Genomic DNA, 20,921 nt, shown 5'->3' on the forward strand with positions numbered 1-20,921 from the left:
AGCCAAGATCGTACCACTGCACTCCAGCCTGGGTGACAGAGACACCCTGTCTCAAAAAAAAAAAAAGTACAGCAAGGATGTTGTTATACTATAGCAAGCAATAATACAGCAAGGATGGCATCAACAACAATAATATATATATATATTACTGCATTTGATATACATAACAACCTTTTAAAATAGTACTACTTATTATAATTATTTTTACAGATGAGGAAATAGGCATGGAGAGCTTAAAAGTTATTTGCCCCAGATGACATAAGAGATTAGAGGAAGAACCAGGATTCAAATCCAGGCACTCCAATTCTATAATAACATGCTTAACCACCTCTTGTATCAACGTTAGAAATAACCAGAAGAGGCTGCTGGGAATAGCGGTACGAGTTTGTAATAGTTTTGAGACTCTACCTTTCTCCTGTCTTGGCCTCCCAAAACAATGGGATTACAGGCATGAGCCACTCCGTGCAGCAACATTTCTAAACTCTTTCACCCTATGCATTCAAAAGAGATGTACCCCTCAGTACCATCTGCTCTCTGGCCTTGAGAGACTCCTAACAGATTAGCTATTGTCACTTCCTTCTGCCTCTATTGTCGTTAAGTCAAACCAACTGATGATGAAAATACCCACAGTGAGAGATCCTCCATGTGCCATAAACTTCATCCCCAAAAGAGAATGACTCCCTCTGGGGGATGGTTGATGGTTGGGAGACCAAAAAAACAAATAAGGAAACAAGAAAGAGATGAAGGGTCCCAGTGAATTACTGTCAAATATTGATAGTTAAGTCCTGGACCCTCCCCTGGAGGTAAGTCACAGAATGGGCAGAGGACAAAGGAAGTAGAGGCAGAGGGAAAATCTGTGTCAGGCCAAAGACAGACATTACTAACTAGAGAAGAAACTTGTTGTTCAAATGAATGCAGAACAGACTCAGGACAGGGAAGCAGGACAAGTTCTCTCAGGAGATACAGGGTCAGATGAAGACAGCAGATACTGTCTGCCTAGTTCCATGTTCCATCTGGGATCTTTACTAACCACAACTGCTGGTAACAAATGAGAACTGAGAGTTTCATACACCTAAGGCTGCCAGTTGTGTTACCGACCTCTGTGTCGGTTTGCTGACCAGCTTGGAAAAGCAGCAGATGAAACACACACACACACACACACACACACACACACACACACACACGCACATGCACACCCTCAGTGAGGAAAAGAGAAGTGGAGAGTCTCAAAGAAAAGTAAAAGTGACTGGTGACTGGATGGCATCTATCCTGAATGTGTCAAGAGCAGTGATGTGTCAGTCTAGGCCCCAGAGCCCCCAAGCTTCTTTCTAGAGCTGCCTGCTGGGAGAAATACCTAGACCAAGAGCTGCCTGGGCCTGAGTCCTTGACCTTTTGATGAAGACAGACCTTGACATTAGACCCTTTCCCATTACCTTTATCTATTGACTGCCAGCACCTGCACAGCTTAGGACTCTACCTTAGCCTCCCTCCTTGCCACAGTTCCCCAGCCAGGCCTGCTCCCAGCTGTTTAGTTCAGACACCAAATAGAAAATAAATAAACTCAAGGGATATAAACATTCCTAAGAGCTGCCAAGAGGGCTGATGCAAATCAAGAAGGTACAAATGAGACAAAATCCACCCCATGCATCCTCTACTCTTTCCCAATACTGACCTGCTTTCTCCTTAACTGAATTCTCTTGTTCACCTGTTCAATCCATCCTAATCCCACCCACTAAGTCCCAGAGAGTTGGCCCTAACTCCTTGAACCTGCCTGCCAGTACTAACAGAGGCTCCTCAGCTCAACCTTCCTTATAGCAGTATTCTATTTGTTCAAGACTCAGTTTCCACACTTCTCCACCATATCCACTTCCCATCTCAGCCCATGGAGATTCAAGAACAACTAAATCTCAAATACATCCTGAGGTTTCTGTTCCAAAGGCAGAATTAACCCCAAATACAAATCCTTAGAAAACAGTCCCATTGCTTTAAGCTGAAGCCTAAAATGATGCATTACAATCAGTCCTCATCAGTAACTCCCACCTAAAACTTCTGTAGGACAGAAGTATTTTTACAAAATAATCACCCTTTTAGGGAGAAGGAGCAAAGCTCTAGGGAGATACGTCACTAATTCTTCCATCATGCTCTGACCTGGCTCAAGGTCTCTGAATGAGTCACTACTTGATAGTTCCTCACCCGCCTAAAACTGTGTCCTCCTAATTCTGTCTTTACTGCCTTTGTCTGAAGAGGCCTGACCTGGAGGCTCGGCCCAGGAAGGCTCACAGGTAGGGGATTTACTTGGAAACTTTTAGCATGTGAACATGAATGCTAGCAAAGGTGTCAACCAGCTATGAGACCCGAGGCAAATGCTTCACTTCCCCAGAGGGCCTGGGCCTCCCACATGGGGCTGTTATAGGGCAAAAAGAAGAGGAGATACTCTAGTCTCTTGCTGTGTCTGGATGGCCAAATTCATGACATAATAAGCATTTACATTGCAGAACCCAGTGGCCTCTTACTGATAGGCCAGGCAAGGAGCTAGAAATACCACACATACTCTGCCCCCTTCACTTAGGTTTACTGATTTACCCAGGTTGGTTCAGATCACCTGAAACAAACAAACAAAACTTTCCAGCAGGCAAGACTAATTTGCACTGAGATGACTAAATGGAATTTGAATGGTATTTATAAAAACTCACACACAGCCAATGATGGGCACGCACACACACACACACACACACACACACACACACACACACACACACACAAAGATTAAAAAACCCACACAAGAGGAAGTTAAACTTTAACTCCATCCCATCTACTCTCATCTTTGCCAACAATTTCTTTAAAATGGATGTGCTGGACTGGATCATATCACTCTTTAAAACCACCCAACTGGAAACATTCATTTGTCTTCAAGGATCTTGATGATAAATTCAGTATAAAAATGAAACAGCAATTTAACTCGACAAGGTCCCAGCCCAGAATGGGCTTGGCTTTCCTGGGAAACCAAGAATTTGTGAATACTTGCTGACTCACTGCCCACCCTCACCCCAGACCCTATTCCAGCTGGCATCAGAAGTACAAACAGATCAGTTTCCCATGCCCATAAATCCTTCCCTTGAGGTTAATTCAAGCAGCTATGCCAAGGAACCATGAGCATCCTGTTCTTATCCCCAGAAATGATTTTCCTTTGGTTCCCCTTGAACAAATGACACCATCTCTGACATCCAAGTTATCTCACAGAATTCAAAGAGATCACCCTGCCTAGTCCCTCACCTCAAGGAGGGAACCTACTGGAACCATTCCACATAAAGGGGACTCTTCAGTTTGTGAAGAACCCCAGACAAGTTTTCATACAATATTCCTCAGGAAGTCTGACTCCAGTATACTCCAGTATTCTCCTAATCACTACATTATTTACTGCATCAATCATGTAACATTAAGCTGTCTCATCTAAATCCTACCTACTAAAATTTTAAGCCTGCTTTCTATTCACCTGCCAATGGCAGAATCTGCAAACTACAGGCCATGCTCTTCTGGATAAGAACTCTCATGGACTTGGTTACAATTGTTCTCTTCTATTCCCTGGATTTAATCCCAACCCTTTTAGCCTTGCCTCATAAATTTAAAATTTAAAACTCTGTTTTTTCACTTTCATGACTGCCATTTAGCTTCAGAATCTGGAGATAGAGAAAGGACTTTAGTCAGAGGATGACCAATTCACTGAGTAAAAAGGGACTTGTAACTATATTTGGAGAACAAGGTGATCCAGCTCTGGTCGAAGAGTTTCATACTACCCCAGTTAAACTGTAAGTTCCACCATATCCCAGATCATATATGAGGAGGGTTTATGGGTCCAGAGCAGGGTGCCTTACCTTCTGGGCTTGGGCAGGTTCAGTGAGGATGAGAGTAAACAGGCCCAGGCAGATTTCTTCATGCTGGGGGAGGCCTTTGCACACCTGGAATGTGAGAAAGGAAAACAAACTAGTTGTCACTCACAGGCAGTAAGTTCTCAAACTCAGTTTCTCCCAGAAAACATGGGACTCCTAAGGAAGATGCAAAGGAGAATAATCAACTTTTAAATCTGATGATTTCCTTCTCTTAAAAGAGATTTTTAAAAAAAGAAGAGAGATAAGGACGACAGGTGTGGTGGTGCACACCTGTAGTCCCAACTACTCCAGAGGCTGAAGCAGAAGGATCGCTTGAGCCCAGAAGTTCAAGGCTATAGTGCACTATAATCATGCCTGTGAACAATCACTGCATTCCAGCCTGGGCAACACAGCGAGACCACATTGCTATAAAAATAAAAAGCTGTACTGAAAGATGCCCAAGGCTCCAAGAGATAGGCTCCCACAGTAAGAGAGAAGAATTGAGAAATTTGATTCAGGGAGCCAAGACTTGATGAATTTCAGTCCCCTACCCCCAACCACTTAGTCTTTCCATCTTTTTGACCATGTTTCAAGACTTTCACAGCAGCAGCAGTGGCTGCAGGGACAGCATTCTACTTACATACGCATTGAGGGCATCATTGGCTTCTCTCTCGGAGACACCAGCAGTCATCGATGTCACAATGCTCATACACCTTTCCAATCTCTGGGAAGGGGTGAGAAAAAATGAACAGTGTGTCATAACACCACTTAGGAAGTACTTCTGGGCCCCTAAAAGTTTAACAATTCAAACCTGATCATGCCCATTGATCTAACTGCCAGTTTACTTATAAAGTCACCATGAGGATATAACCAGCAAAATCTAAAATGTGGAAACCATAAACAGGTGACCTGATTTCTTTAACACATAAATCGCAAGAAAAAAAGTGAGGGAAACCCATATATTAAGAGACTTAGGGCCAGGCGTGGTGGCTCATGCCTCTAATCCTAGCACTTTAGGAGGCCGAGGTGGGCAGATCACCTGAGGTCAGGAGTTCAAGACCAGCCTGGCCAACACGGTGAAACCCCGTCTCTACTGAAAATACAAAAATTAGCCAGGCGCAGTGGCACATACCTGTAATCCCAGCTACCTGGGAGGCTGAGGCAGGAGAATCTCTGGAACCCGGGAGGCAGAGGCAGCAGTGAGCAGAGATCGCGCCATTGCACTTCAGCCTGGGTGACAGAGCGAGACCCTGTCTCAAAAAAAAAAATAAAATAGGGCGGGCACGGTGGCTCACACCTGTAATCCCAGCACTTTGGGAGGCCGAGGCAGGCGGATCACAAGGTCAGGAGTTCGAGACCAGCGTGACCAACATGTGAAACTCCGTCTCTACTAAAAATACAAAAAATTAGCCGGGCATGGTGGTGTGCGCCTGTAATCCCAGCTACTCAGGAGGAGGAGGCTGAGGCAGGAGAATTGCTTGAACCCAGGAGGCAGAGGTTGCAGTGAGCAGACATCATGCCACTGCACTCCAGCCTGGGCGACAGAGCGAGACTCTGTCTCAAAAAAATATATTTTAATAAAGAAAATAAAATAAAAGGGACTTAGGCCAGATGCAGTGGCTCACGCCTGTAATCCCAGCACTTTGGGAGGCTGAGGTGGGCGGATCACCCGAGGTCAGGAGTTCGAGACCAGCCTGGCCAACATGGTGAAACCCTGTTTCTACTAAAAATACAAAAATTAGCTGGGTGCGGTGGTTCACACCTGTAATCCCAGCACTTTGGGAGGCCGAGGGGGTTGGATCACCAGAGGTGGGGAGTTCGAGACCAGCCTGACCAACATGGAGAAACCCCGTCTCTACAAAAATTAGCCTGGCATGGTGGCACATGCCTGTAATTCCAGCTACTCGGGAGGCTGAGGCAGGAGAATTGCTTAAACCCGGGAGGCAGAGGTCGAGGTGAGCCGAGATTGCATCATTGCACTCCAGCCTGGGCAACAAGAGCGAAACTCCGGCCGGGCGCGGTGGCTCACGCCTGTAATCCCAGCACTTTGGGAGGCCGAGGCGGGTGGATCACGCGGTCAAGAGATCAAGACTATCCTAGCCAACATGGTGAAAAAACCCTGTCTCTACTAAAAATACAAAAATTAGCTGGGCATTGTGGCACACGCCTGTAGTCCCAGCTACTCGAGAGGCTGAGGCAGGAGAATCACTTGAACCTGGCAGGTGGCAGTTGCCGTGAACCGAGATCATGCCACTTCACTCCAGCCTGGGCGACAGAGTGAGACTCCGTCTCAAAAAAAACAAGAAAAGAAAATTAGCCAGGCATGGTGGCAGGCGCCTATAATCCCAGCTTCTCAGGAGGCTGAGGCAGGAGAATCGCTTGAACCTGGGAGGCAGAGTTTGCAGTGAGCTGAGTTGGCATCATTGCACTCCAGTCTGGATGACAAGAGCGAGACACTGTCTCAAAAAAAAAAAAAAAAAAGACACTTAATATTATCATCTATCGAATAAAATGAGAATCCATCAGTCCATTTTGATAGATACATACATAATAAACAAGAAAGAAAAGCTCTTCCTTACAGTACAATGCCAACTAATAAATGTAGATGAAATGGTGAAAGTAATAACTGATTCAGGCAAATATCATCATCAATGGATGGTAAAACTAGTAGGTGAAACTTTTCAGAGAAAGAAGATATTTACATAGATTCAAAATACTTATTAATTACAAAAGGAATATAATAATCACTGTAGGAGAGCCTGGAGGACACTACCTTAACCAAGTGATCAAAGTTAATATCACTAAATAATGAGACATGTTAACACTATGTGCCTCTAACAGGATGCACTGAAAAGATATAACATCACTTTTATGGTTTTCTTGCCAAAAATGCATAAACTCAGTCCAATTATGAAGAAATTTCAGACAACCCAAACTGAAGGATATTCTACAAAACAAATGGCCTGTCAAAAATGCTTAAGGGCTGGGCACGGTAGCTCACACCTGTAATCCCAGCACTTTGGGAGGCAGGAGGACTGCTTGAGCCCAGGAGCTCGAGACCAGCCTGGGCAATATAGGGAGACCCCATCTCTATAAATAAGAAAAAAATTAGCTGAGCATGGTTGTGCATGCCTGTGGTCCCAGTTACTCAGGAGGCTGAGGTGGGAGGATCACTTGAGCCCAGGAGGGCAAGGCTATAGTGAGCTATGATGGTACCACTACACTCCAGCCTGGGCAACAGAACATTACTGTTAATGTTTTTAGTTATGATATAAATATTATGATTATGTTTTTTAAAAGTCCTTTTCTTATAGACTTTATATAAAATGTTGACAGATAAAATTGTATATCTTGGATTTGCTTCAAAGTAATACAGAGGTAGCTGAAAGAAGATAAAACAAGATTGCTATCTACTGTTAAGTACTGAAGCAGAGTGATGGCTACATGAAGATTTTACTATTCTACTTTTTTATATTTGAAATGTCCCCCCAAAATGTTAAAAACAAACTTTAAAAACAATGAGAGTGTGAGGAAAGAAAAATAGAGCACCAAAGGCCAAATGAAAACCTACCAGGGCTCACGACTGTAATCCCAGCACTTTTGGAGGCTGAGGCGGGAGGATCACTTGAGGTCAGGAGTTTGAGACCAGCCTGGCCAACATGGCAAAACCCCGTCTCTACTAAAAATACAAAAACTAGCCAGGTGTGGTGGCGTGCACCTGTAGTCCTAGCCTCTTGGAAGGCTGAGGCAGAGGAATCGCTTGAACCTGGGAGTCAGAGGTTGCAGTGAGCCAAGATTGCACCTCTGCACTCCAGCCTGGGCTACAGAATGAGACTCTGTCCAAAAAAAAAGTACCAGGGTCTCTAGTTAAACAAGGATGAAAATAGCTGCATTAAAGCCTACCCAACAGTCATTCTGGTTTCAACTCCACCATGTCATGTGTTCAACATTCTAAGGGAACCTTAGTCACTGGTCCCTGTTCAGAAGAAGCAATATTGGTAAGATACTGACAAAATGCGTCTCGTAAGTCAATGAACCTCTCCATTATCACCACCTAAACTATTTCCTGAGTCCTTTTAAAACTTTATCTTGAGGATTAACCCAAAAACTGTTTAAGAAAAACCAATTTCCAGTGATAATGATTCTGGCAAAAGAAGGACAAAGGAAGGCTGGTTTACTTCTACCTGATCTTAGAGGTCATCACCACACATCTTATTGAGAAGTGGTTCTATCACAGCATTTTGAAGAACTGACAAATATGGATAATAGGATAGAGGTTTAAGAATGAAAGACGGCCGGGCGCAGTGGCTCACGCCTGCAATCCCAGCACTTTGGGAGGCCGAGGTAGGCGGATTATGAGGTCAGGAGATAGAGACCATCCTGGCTAACACGGTCAAACCCCGCCTCTACTTAAAAAAAATACAAAAAATTAGCCGGGCATGGTGGCAGGCGCCTGTAGTCCCAGCTACTCAGGAAGCTGAGGCAGGAGAATGGCGTGAACCCGGTCGGCGAAGCTTGCAGTGAGCTGAGATTGTGCCACTGCACTCCAGCCTGGGCGACAGAGGGAGACCCCGTCTCAAAAAAAAAAAAAAAAAAAAGAATGAAAGACAATTGGACTGGGCGCGGTGGCTCACGCCTGTAATCTCAGCACTTTGGGAGGCAGAGGGCGGGTGGATTATGAGGTTAGGAGTTCGAGACCAGCCTGACCAACATGGTGAAACCCCGTCTCTACTAAAAATACAAAAATTAGCTGGGTGTGGTGGCATGCGCCTGTAATCCCAGCTACTCGGGAGGCTGAGGCAGGAGAATTGCTTGAATCTGGGAGGCAGAGGTTGCAGTGAGCCAAGATTGCGCCACTGCACTCCAGCCTGGGTGACAGAGCAAGACTCCATCTCAAAAAAAAAAAAAGAATGAAAGACAATCATGATTCTCCTTTACCATTATCCTCAGGTTGCCTATGTCTATCCTGTGTAAGAGCATAAGGTGGCACAGAGTAGAACTGAGTGTTAAGGCAAGGCAAGTGTTTGTAGCTCCCATAGCTATAAAACTTCAAGCTAAGATAAGCCCCAAGCCACTTATTACAACTTAATATCAGGTCTGACTATGCTCCAAATTAGGTCAGATTGGCAGCTCAGCCTGAATAAAAAGCACCTGTGTACTTGTGAAAAGGAGCTGTGAGGTCACATGAAGGCTGAGCTATGACTCTCACAGCCCACCTCTCCCACAAGCTCTGAGATCCAGTATTACCTAGTCCACCTCCTATATGATAAGGGGAGGGAAGGAAAACCCTCCAGCTGGGCTTCCTCTGTTTTTAAATCTTATCCCACTTGCCGGGCACAGTGGCTCACGCCTGTAATCCCAGTACTTTGGGAGGTCGAGGCAGGTAGATCACTTGAGGCCAGGAGTTCAAGACTAGCCTGGGGAACAGAAAGAGACCCCCACCAACCCCATCTCTACAAAAACTAAATAAATCAGCCAGGCATGGTCGTGTGCACCTGTAGTCACAGGTACTTGGGAGGCTGAGGCAGGAGGATCACTTGAGCCCAAGAGCTGTAGGCTGCAATAAACCGTGATTGCACCACTGTACTCCAGCCTGGGTGACAAAGCAAGGCCCTGTCTCAAAAATCATCCCTCTCAACCCAAGACAATTATCACGGACTGGGGAATCAATTACATCCAGCTGCTAGGTTCAGATTGCTCTTACTAGGAGATCTGGGGGAAGCCCTGTACACAGCCTAGGTTAACAGTTTCAGAGAAGGAGATGGTGAACAAGGAGTGGCACAGCATTCTAAAATTCTAGATATTCCTTCCTACCAAAGGGAAAAATCTCTGCTGAATCAATGGAGAGGAAAGGCAAGCAAAATCAAACAGCAGCTAGCTAATAAGCAAACTGACAGGAAGCATAACATAGAAAGAACCCTCCACACTTGCCAGCCTTAGGCTAATCTTGGGTAATTTAGCCACTCAAAACCCCTCAAAACAGAGATAATGCCTCTATCACAAGGTTGCTGTAAGGATTAAACAAAATGACATATGTGAAAGCACCTAGCATACAGCCTCACTTAAATTAGAATCTATTAAATCTGCGGCCAGGCATGGTGGCTCATGCCTATAATCTCAGCGCTTTGGGAGGCCAAGGTGGGGAGGAATCACTTGAGGACAGGAGTTCAAAACCAGCCTAGGCAACATAGTGAAGCCGCTGTCTCTACAAAAAAAATGTTAAAAATTAGCTGGGTGTGGTGGCGTGCCTATAGTCCCAGCTACTTGGGAGGCTGAAGTGGGTGGATCATTTGAGCCCAGGAGGTTGAGGATGCAGTGAGCCATGATCACGCCACTGCACTCCAGCCTGAGTGACAGAGCAAGACCTTGTCTCAAACAAAACAAAACAAAAACTATTCAATTTGCGGGAAGCTCAGCAATTGCACAACTAAATTTAGAGAACTAAAACCTCTCCACTCCCAGACACTACTTCTATTCTAATGGGATGGCCTTAAAGATTCCTGAAAACTCCTACCACAGGACATGAATAAATTCCTGACCAGGCTAAAAAGCTTTCTCTCCTATCTACTCTCTGTAAACTTTTGCCTTCTAGGAGACAAGAGGAAAAGGTAGGGGAGAGGGAGGGGCCTGAATGATGTACCCTCTACCAGATCCTGCAAAGCTGGCTACACAAAGGGCTAGCTGAGCCTCCAGCAATGATCTATTGCTGAGAGACCTTGGGTTGAACAGTTTCTCTAGGCCCCTTCCCTAGCTCCTGTGAGCTCTGCTCAGAGGCCTGAGTCAACTCTATGGGTCACTGCTCAGTGAAGGAGCAAAGTGGCCTCTTGGAACAGAGAGGCTCAGCTAAGATTGTAGAAAGTGAGAGTCCAGAATTTGGATGGGTGGATAACTGCAATGAGGAAAAAATGAGAGGCCCAGTCCTTTCTGTTCACAGGCAACAAGAAGTATAAAGGATACTTTACTCTTCCTGGACTATAGAAATTACTTTTCCAAACAGGGATGGGAAAATTGATTACAAATCATTCAGGGTGACAAAGGACCATGTCCCTTCAAAGAAAGCCACAGGAAGCCAGATCCCTACAATCAAGTAATAGCAACCCTTTTCCCCTAGTCTCCAGAGGCTCTTAGTAAAGATCGAATCATAGGTTCAGATGCCAACAATTGCTGGCAGAATGGCTCTGTTCAGAGTAAGCCCTCCATGACAGTACCTTAGAGAGCTGAGTAAATATTAACAATCTCTAGGAGCTCCTGAACTAATTTTTCTAATACTAAGACTACCTGACCATGGTTTCCATGAGAGCAGCAGCAGATGAAATGGGGGAGAAAGGGGGGGAAGGCCTTTCTCTTTCCCAGTATATACCCAAAGCTGGAGACTCAAGCTGGAGGAACCCCTCTAACCTTTCCATTTCCCCTCCCTCAGCCAGGTGGATATAGAGTCTGGTAAAAAGCATACAGTGGCTGGGTGTGGTGGCTCACACCTGTAGTCCCAACACTCTGGGAGGCTGAGGGGGGCGAATCACGAGGTTAGGAGATCAAGAGCAGCCTGGCCAACATGGTGAAACCCCATCTCTACTAAAAATACAAGAATCAGCCGGGTGTGGTGGCGCACACCTGTAGTCCCAGCTACTCGGGAGGCTGAGGCAGGAGAATCGCTTGAACCCGGGAGGTGAAGGTTGCAGGGAGCTGTCGTGCCACTGCACTCCAGCCTGGGTGACGGAGCGAGATTCCATCTCCCCCCAAAAAAAAGCATACAGTAAATACTGCTCCCTATGGGAAGTGGCCTTAAACACCAAATACCCCATCTTCAGAAAAGGAAGATACAATCTAACTCATAAAATCCCCAAGGACAGCTGGGTGCGGTGGCTCACGCCTGTAATCCCAGCACTTTGGGAAGCCGAGGCAGGAAGATCACGAGGTCACAACTTCGAGAGCAGCCTGGACAACATGGTGAAACCCCATCTCTACTAAAAATACAAAAATTAGCTGGGCGTGGTGGTGCACACCTGCAGTCCCAGCTACTTGGGAGGCTGAGGCAGGAGAATCGCTTGAACCCAGGGGGCGGAGGTTGCAGTGAGCCGAGATCGCACCACTACACTCCAGCCTGGGAGACAGAGCAAGACTGCATCTGCAAAAAAAAAAAAAAAAAAAAGTATTCGGTAAATACTGCTCCCTATGGGAAGTCAGTGGCCTTAAAAGACTAAATTCTGGCCCGGCACGGTGGCTCATTCCTGTAATCCCAGCACTTTAGGAGGCCGAGGTAGGTGGATCATGAGGTCAGGAGTTCGAGACCAGCCTAACATGGTGTATGAGATCAGGAGTTTGAGACCAGCCTGACCAACATGGTGAAACCCTGTCTCTACTAAAAATACAAAAAAATTAGCCGGGCATGGTGGTGCGTGCCTTTACTCCTAGCTACTCAGGAGGCTGAGGCAGGAAAATCGCTTGAATCTGGGAAGTGCAGGTTGCAGTGAGCCGAGATGATGCCACTGCACTCCAGTCTGGGCAACACAGTGAGACTCCATCTCAAAAAAAAAAAAAAAAAAAAAAAGACTAAATTCCTCATTTTCAGAAAAGGAATATACAATCTAACTCATAAAACCCCCAAGGATGGCCAGGCACAGTGACTCACGCCTGTAATCCCAGCACTTTCGGAGGCCGAGGCAGGTGGATCACCTGAGGTCAGGAGTTTGAGACCAGCCTAGCCAACGTGGTGAAACCCCGTCTCTACTAAAAATGCAAAAAAAGTAGCCGGGTGTGGTGGTGGGCTTCCGTAATCCCAGCTACTTGGGAGGCTGATGCAGGAGAATCGCTTGAACACAGGAGGCAGAGGTTTCAGTTAGCTGAGATCACGCCATTGCACTACAGCCTGGGCAACAAGAGGGAAACTCCGTTTAAAAAAAAAAAAAATCCCCAAGGACTCACGTAGGTGAGGAGTTATTGAACAAGCTGCGTTCAAAGTATTCCACAACCATGAGTCACTGGTATATGAAATTATGATTTGTAAGGGGACAAAAACTAGAAGTGACTCAAAGCCCAGTCCCTGGAGATTCCTCACATATGTATATGAATTATTCCTTGGGGAAAACCAGGTAGAGACATACCTCTAACCAAATGCAACCCTGAGACCTATCCAGCGCTTAAGAGGAAGCTCTGGCCAGGCTCGGTGGCTCATGCCTGTAATCCCAGCAATTTGGAAGGCCAAGGCAGGTGGATCACCTGAGGTCAGGAGTTCGAGACCAGCCCGGCCAACATGGTGAAACCCATCTCTACTAAAAATACAAAAATTAGCCAGGAATGGTAGTGCCTGTAATCCCAGCTACTCTGGAGGCTGAGGCAGGAGAATCGCTTGAACCCGGGAGGCAGAGGTTGCAGTGAGCCAAGATCGCGCCACTACACTCCAGCCTGGGCGACAGAGGGAGACTCTGTCTCAAAAAAAAAAAAGTTAAAAAAAGACGCGGGGCCAGGCGCGGTGGCTCAAGTCTGTAATCCCAGCACTTTGGGAGGCCGAGGTGGGCGGATCATGAGGTCAGGAGATAGAGACCATCCTGGCTAACATGGTGAAACCCTGTCTCTACTAAAAATGCAAAAAATTAGCCGGGCATGGTGGCAGGCGCCTGTAGTCTCAGCTACTCGGGAGGCTGAGGCAGGAGAATGGTGTGAACCCGGGAGGCAGAGCTTGCAGTGAGCCAAGATCCCACCACTGCACCACTCCAGCCTGGGCGACAGAGCGAGACTCCATCTCAAAAAAAAAAAAAAAAAAAAAAAAAAGAGGACGCTCTTGGGCCTCCCACTTTCAGCCTGATTTAAAAGTGATTGGTCCCTCTTTGGCAGAAGAAAAACCAGGAGCTACCAAGGCTCATGAGATTAGGAACTACATGTTCTAAACTCCTTCAATCTCTGGCACTATTTTTATCTTATTCCCTCCCCAAATTGGGATGGGAATGGGCAAGAAGACTTCCGCCTTCAAAGGGAAAAACAGGGCCAAAGAGAAGAAAGGATATACCAAATGTTCCCTAGGGTAGAAGAGTTAAGAGTTCCTGCCTGGGATGCTCTTGACCAGTGCTTCCTACTCCAAATCTCTAAAGGTCTTTCCTAATCACACCCAATTATAATGACCTGTCTCTTCACTACTCTAACTAGTTTCTTTTGTTTCTTTTGTTTTTTTTTTACCTTCTTGTGGGTGTGTTAAATCAAGCCATTAGATGATAAGCTTTGAAAGGCAGACCTTGGATGTCCTCCAACCTGTTTTCCTATCAGACCCAGCACACAGTAAGCATATATGGTCAGGAAACTACCTCTGTGTTCCTGGGCAATAGGTAGGTCTGTGATGGGAAAATAACCAAGCCAGAACAAGCAGAGGTCAGTCGATCAACACCAAGTTTTCATAACTTCTGTGTGTAGAGATCTGTGGGGAGACCCAGAGGAAGAAGCCAGTAAGTCTTGCCCTTAGAGACCCTCTGGTCTAGTGGGGATAACCGAACCACACACATTGGGAAAAAAATAGTGTGGCAAGTCTTGCTAGAAAATTCAAATGCAAAGGACAAAGGGCAAAGAAGGGGGAGCTTGAGACATACTGGGAAACATCCACATTATGGAGATCAGAAAAAAAGAAAGACCCTCCCTCCCCCTTTTCCCTGGAAACAGTTGGAAGTTCACTCTCAGTATAAAAAAAGCCAGAAAATGCATGCTTCCCCTCTTCGATGGTCCCCTCCTGCCGCATCATTTCATTTAGTAGCAAACACGTCACTGCTCAGAAGAACAGGATGCTGTACTATTCAGTGAATTGAATTAAAGCAGAGACACAATGATGCCTCTAAGAATCAGGGTGGGGATTTCAACCCCTGGGTCTTTTGCCCTCCACTCAAACTGATGGAGGGATCAAAGGCAGTCCATTATTGACTTTCTATACTTCTAGAGCTCCAGTGTTAGTACACAGGGATCAAGAAATGTTTTGACAATGACAGTGGCCATTTCTTAAAAAGTAGATAATTCCAATTGCCAGGCAGTCCTAAAGTCATTCTCACCTGTTTTGGGAATACATTGTTCACATTCATAATTATATCTACCTTAGCTGATAACTACAGACAGCAGAAAACAAACTGATTTACCTGAATGCCCACAGAATTATGAGGGAAAAGGATGATGGGAAGGCAGACTGCAAGTAGACATTTGCTGGTGGAAAATCCACAAAGTTACTATCCAGCCACTTCTTGATTCACAAAGTTCATTTTGGCATGTATGTTCTACCATCTTGTATCTGACCCATTTTTTCAAATCTAAATTCTGAATTTCACCTGTCTGCCTGCCCACCCTCTAATAGCTGATAAAGTTAGAAGCTGGGAAACAGCCAGTGAAGAGCCAAGGCCTGTTAATGTACTCATCCTGTCCCTGGATAACCACCGAGTTGAATATTAGGCCTTACAAACAGTTAAGCAATCACGTCTCAGTTCTGGATCTCATATTCTTTTTTTTTTTTTTTTTTTGAGACAGGGTCTCTCGCTCTGTCATCAGGCTGGAGTGCAGTGGCGCAATCTTGGCTCACTGCAACTTCTGCCCACGGGTTCAAGCGATTCTCCTGCCTCAGCCTCCCAAGCAGCTGGGATTACAGGCACAAGCCACCATGCCCAGCTAATTTTTGCATTTTTAGTAGAGACGGGGTTTCACCATGTTGGCCAGGATGGTCTCGATCTCTTGACCTTGTGATCCGCCTGCCTCGGTCTCTCAAAGTGCTGGGATTACAGGCGTGAGCCACCGCACCCAGCCTAGATCTCATATTCTTAAGTACATATTCTCGTTTGTAGGAGTGGAAAGGTATACGTGATCAACTCTGAGATGGCAGAATGAGAAACCTGGGTAAGAGGACAGGAGGGGCAACTATCAGGTCCCCTGAAGTCCTCATTCAGGTCCATTCCATTTCTTCGCTCCACCTTCTTTTTCAGAAGCGATGTGTTCTCTCCTCTGTGTGTGCTATCTGGTTCTGAAGGAGAATCCCCTAGGTACCATTCACCCCACTACAGTGGCTGATGCCACCAAACTAAACACTACTCACTTTTCTTAAGTCTTCACTCATTCTAGATGCCCAGTTAACATCACTGGCAATTGGTTGTGTCTACACGAAGTCAATGATAGCATCTAACAGGAGGGTCCAAGGTCTACTGCCAGCTCTTACCAGCCCCCAAACATCTACACAGACATACATTACATCTCAACTCAATATATTGACCTAAGTCTGAAACAGGGTTGATAGTAAAAATAGCTGGGGTGTGTATGTGGAAAGGAATGTCAAAAATAAATTCGGTAAACCTGGATGTTGTATCCCTTCCTTCACCAACACCCCCCACCCATTTTCATACTAGTGGCTGCTGTTACTATGACAACCTGTCCAGGAAGTTGGCCCACATTTCTTCCCTCAGGAGCAGGAAGCTGGAGCAGTGTTTGTGTTACTTCAGAAAAAACTTGAAAGCCTCCACCCCCGCCCCCACCCCCCGTCCTCCCACCCGGTATCCGCTCCAGTATCCCTCCAAAACCCAATTTCTTAACTCCCTTCCCTCCCCCCACACCTACCTCCTCTAACTCATCCTTGGCATCCAAACTGGTTGAAAGTAGCAGCCTCCCCCCTCCTGGGGCTCCTGCTCCCGCTCCTCCTCCTCCACCTCCCGCTGCTCCCGAAGCAGCTGCTGCTGCTGCCGCCCCTTTTCCCTTCTGCAACTCCATGGCTGCAGCCAGGAGACGGGAAAAGGTCAGGGAGTGGATGGATGGACAGTCCTAGATATCGGGATCTCTGGATTGCCAGGGACTGGGGGGCAAGAGGAACAAGCTGGGGAGGGGAGAGCAAGGGCCCCTGTCCTCTCCACTCCTCCCTCCTCTCCAAAAGGCCGCGCCTGCGTTGGGGGCGAAGGCACAGTCCTCTGGGTCCTGACTCTCGGGTGGCAGTGCTGAGGGAAAGGCGTTGGCTCCGAAGTACAGTGGGTTAAAGGCCTGTGCCCCTATGGGAAGGGTAGGAGAGGCTTCCGCCCCTGAAGAAGTGGACCCTAAGAGCGTCTGACCCTAAGAAAGGAGGGAAACCCCTAAGTTTCTGCCTCTTTTCCCCGTGGGGGGAAAAGAGGAGTCCTGCCCCTGAATTAGGAGGTAGGAAACCTTCCTGGCTGATGCCCCAAGGCTTGGGGAGTGCAGCGCCTTTGGATCCGGCCCCTAGGGGGTGAGGGTGAGGCAATAAGCGCTATGGGAGGACGGGGAGGACCAGCGTCTCCCCACACCACACAGAAGCGGCCATAGTGGAAGGGCGGGGGGTGGGAAGGCGGAGGGCGGGGGAGGGGGAGAAATCGTCTAGGCCCGCGCCGGAAGTGAGCAGTCGCGGCCCCTGGCCTCCGCCAATAGCTGCTTCCGCGGTGGCGCTGAGTCTCCAAGGGGTAGGAAGACCTCGGCGGACTGGCCTTTTCTCCGTCTGCCAATTGTGTTGAGCGAGAAGAGAGCCTGGTCTGATGGACAACTAGCGTGCCCAATCGCTTCCCTCCTTTGCTCTCGGCGGGGGTGGGAGCGCGAGGCGATGAGGAAGGAGAGAGGCTGCGCCGGCGTGCGTTGAGGCGCATGCGCGGTGTCAGCCTCCGCCCTGTTCCTCCTAGAATTTGGGTGGGTGCAGGAACCTGGGCAATGTCCCTGCGTGGCTTTGAGAGACACGAAGCCTGCCACTAAGTGGCAGGGCGGGGGAGGGAACGGTACCCCAACCCGTAGGCAGTCACAGAGCAAATGCCGTCGGATGGTATGAAGCCAGCTTCTAGAGCTAAGAGTGCATCACACAGGCACGTATATGCACTCACACAAGTGCAATTATCAGACTTTGCAAAAAAAGTGCATTGCCCCTTAGGCCGAGTCCGATGGCTGACGCCTGTAATCCCAGCACTTTGGGAGGCCGAGGCAGGCGGATCACAAGGTCAGGAGATTGAGACGATCCTGGCCAACGTGGTGAAACCCCGTCTCTACTAAAAATACAAAAATTAGCCAGGCGTGGTGGCGGGCGCCTGTAGTCCCAGCTACATGGGAGGCTGAGGCAGGAGAACCGCTTGCACCCGGGAGGCGGAGGTTGCAGTGAGCCGAGATCACGCCACTGCACTCCAGCCTGGGCGACAAAAGCAAAAACTCCGTCTCAAAAAAAAAAAAAAAAAAAATGTGCATTTACCCACTTGTGCAAAACAAGTCGTTCGAATCGTGCCAGCACTACCTCCAGCAAAAATGTTCCAAATGATAGAACCAACTTCATTTTTGTTTTGAGTATCTGGGACTGACCCATGTCACTTTCACCCAATGCAGTGTTGTGATGCGTTGCGAATGCAATGTGGCCTTGATTGTTTTGTAAGTCCATTTGTATTTCTTGGTTTTCCATCTGTGTGTCTCAGTGGCATTTTTTTTTTCAAGAGCACTTTAGGATTATCTTTCACAGGCCCAAAGACAGATCAAATTTCGCTTTTTTTTTTTTTAATTTTTCCTGAGACGGAGTCTCACTGTTTTCGCCCAGGCTGGTGTGCAATGGCGTGATCTCGGCTCACTGCAACCTCCACCTCCCGGGTTCAAGCGATTCTCCTGCCTCAGCCTCCCGAGTAGCTGGGATTACAGACACCCACCACCACGCCCGGTTAATTTTGTTTTGTTTTGTTTTGTTTTTCCTTTTGAGACGGAGTCTCGCTCTGTCGACCATGCTGGAGTGCAGTGGCGCGATCTCAGCTCACTGCAAGCTCAGCCGCCTGGGATCATGCTATTCTCCTGCCTCAGCCTCCCGAATAGCTGGGACTACAGGCACCCGCCACCACGCCTGGCTAATTTTTTTCTATTTTTAGTAGAGACGAGGTTTCACCGTGTTAGCCAGGATGGTCTCGATCTCTGACCTCGTGATACGCCCGTCCGGGGATTCCCAAAGTGCTGGGATTACAGGCGTAAGCCACCGCGCCCGGCCAAATTTCGCTATTTTTAAAGCCTGCTTTAAAAAAAAAAAATCCACAGGCTTGTCCTAGTGCAGTAGTGTTTACAACTCATTGATCACAACCAGTTACAGATTTCTTTGTTCCTTCTCCACACCCACTGCTTCACTTGGGTAGCCTTTAAAAAAAAATCCACATTCCTGCTTGTTTTACTTCCAGTAAAATGGAGACAAAGGTTGCCTGTGAGCTTTGGGAACATTATGTGACCTAATGGATGTGAGATCACATTTTAAACTGGAATACACTGTACAGATACTAGTTACCACTACAGGCAATCCTATTTACTTTTACACTTGTAATGGCTTAACATTTTAACTCTATATGTGAATGTTCCTTTAAGTTGGCTCACTCATTCCTTTCTTTATTAGTAGGTGTAAGACCTTAGGGAAGTCATTTTGACTTTCTGTACATTAATTATCTGTAAAATAAGAGGTGGACTTGCTGATCTCTAAATACCTTTCTAGCACTGAAAGTCTATAGTTCTATTGAGAATACCTTGGATTTCTTCTAGGTGCAAAACATTGCATAGCCGCTGAAGAATGCAAACTCTTTGGGTGCAGTGGCTCACGCCTGTAATCCCAGCACTTTGGGAAGAAAGGCAGGGGGATCACTTGAGTCCAGGAGTTGGAGACCAGCTTGGGCAACATAGCAAGACCCCGTCTCTACAAAAAAAAAAATTTTTTTAAAGAATGCAAACTCAAGTTATTACAATAACATTACTGTGTGTCATTGGAAATACATGTATATGTAATTGGAAATACATAGGTGAAAAAAGAAGAGTAAAGGGTAGAACACTGTACTTTATACTTCCATTTGTTTGTGGGTTTTTTAAAGTAGGAGCTGGGAGCCTGGTGCAGTGGCTCAAGACTGTAATCCCGCACTTTGAGAGGCAGAGGCAGGAAGATCACTTGAAGCCAGAAGTTTCAGACTAGCCTGGGCAACAAAGTGAGACCTTGTCCCTACAAAAAATAAAAACATTGGCAGGGTGAGGTGTCGTGCACCTGTAGTCCCAGCTACTCAGGAGGCTGAGTCAGGAGGATCAGTTCAGCTTAGGAGTTCAAAGCTGTGGTGAGCTATGATCACACCACTGCACACCAGCCTAGGTGACAGAGTGAGGCCCTGTCTCTGATACACACACACACATATATATATATATACACACATACATCTATATACATACATATATATATAGAGAGAGAGAGAGAGAGAAGCTTAATTCCCCTTCTTTAGTAGGATATACATTTGTCAGGGCATAAACTATAGTTCTTCTTATATACGTATTAATAAAATGACAGTTGGGCCAGGTGCAGTGGCTCACGCCTGTAATCCCAGCACATTGGGAGGCTGAGGCAGGCAGATCACTTGAGGTCAGGAGTTCGAGAACAGCCTGAGCAACATGGAGAAACTCCATCTCTACTAAAAATACAAAATTAGCCGGGGGTGGTGGGGCATGCCTGTCATCCCAGCTACTCAGGAGGCTGAGCACCAGAATTACTTGAACCCAGGAGGTGGAGGCTGCAGTGAGCTGAGATTGCATCACTGCTCTCCAGCCTGGGCAACAGAGCAAGACTGTATCTCAAAAAAAAAATCACTTAAAATCATAAAGTCAAAAGTGAAAATCAAAAGTCAAAATTGGCAAGAAAATTTGGTTATTTCTGTGTTCTACAATAATTTAACATAATAACCATAAATATAACTAATAACAAACCAAGATATATCAGAATTTTAGGAATCTCATACAGTTTTGGAATACATATTAATAACATATCCATAAAAATATAACTTGGTTAAACAACATTTCTTTTTCTTTTCTTTTTTTTTTTGAGATGAAGTCTCGCTCTGTTGCCCAGGCTGGAGTGCAGTGGTGTGATCTCGGCTCACTGCAAGCTCTGCCTCCCGGGTTCATGCCATTCTCCTGCCTCAGCCTCCCGAGTAGCTGGGACTACAGGCGCCCGCCACCGCGCCCAGCTATATTTTTCTATTTTTAGTAGAGACGGGGTTTCACCGTGTTAGCCAGGATGGTCTCGATCTCCTGACCTTAAGATCCGCCTGCCTCGGCCTCCCAAAGTGCTGGGATTACAGG

The 20,921-nt window shown here is 46.6% G+C and overlaps 1 protein-coding gene across 8 annotated transcripts in view; it reads right to left on the reverse strand.

The window, feature by feature from the left end:
- INTS3 (integrator complex subunit 3) overlaps positions 1 to 17,308 on the reverse strand; it is a 46,142-nt gene extending 28,834 nt beyond the window's left edge. For 4 of the 8 annotated variants that reach the window (XR_010158193.1, XM_063813452.1, XM_016927563.3 and 1 more), the window contains exons 1-3: positions 16,431 to 17,270; positions 4,507 to 4,590; positions 3,873 to 3,956 (exon numbers count right to left, since the gene is read on the reverse strand). Coding sequence is in view for 7 of the 8 variants with exons in the window: in XM_063813452.1 (XP_063669522.1) it covers positions 3,873 to 3,956; positions 4,507 to 4,590; positions 16,431 to 16,580 (318 nt within the window). In the remaining variant the exon portion in view is untranslated. Of the gene's footprint in view, positions 1 to 3,872; positions 3,957 to 4,506; positions 4,591 to 4,998; positions 5,117 to 14,161; positions 14,272 to 16,430 lie in introns of those variants that run through there. The other 4 variants (XM_063813455.1, XM_063813449.1, XM_001144061.8 and 1 more) reach the window with 3 other exon arrangements.
- Between the last annotated feature and the right edge of the window lie 3,613 nt (positions 17,309 to 20,921).

Source organism: Pan troglodytes, chromosome 1, assembly GCF_028858775.2.
Source record: "Pan troglodytes isolate AG18354 chromosome 1, NHGRI_mPanTro3-v2.0_pri, whole genome shotgun sequence".
In the NCBI taxonomy this organism is placed as follows: Eukaryota; Metazoa; Chordata; class Mammalia; order Primates; family Hominidae; genus Pan; species Pan troglodytes.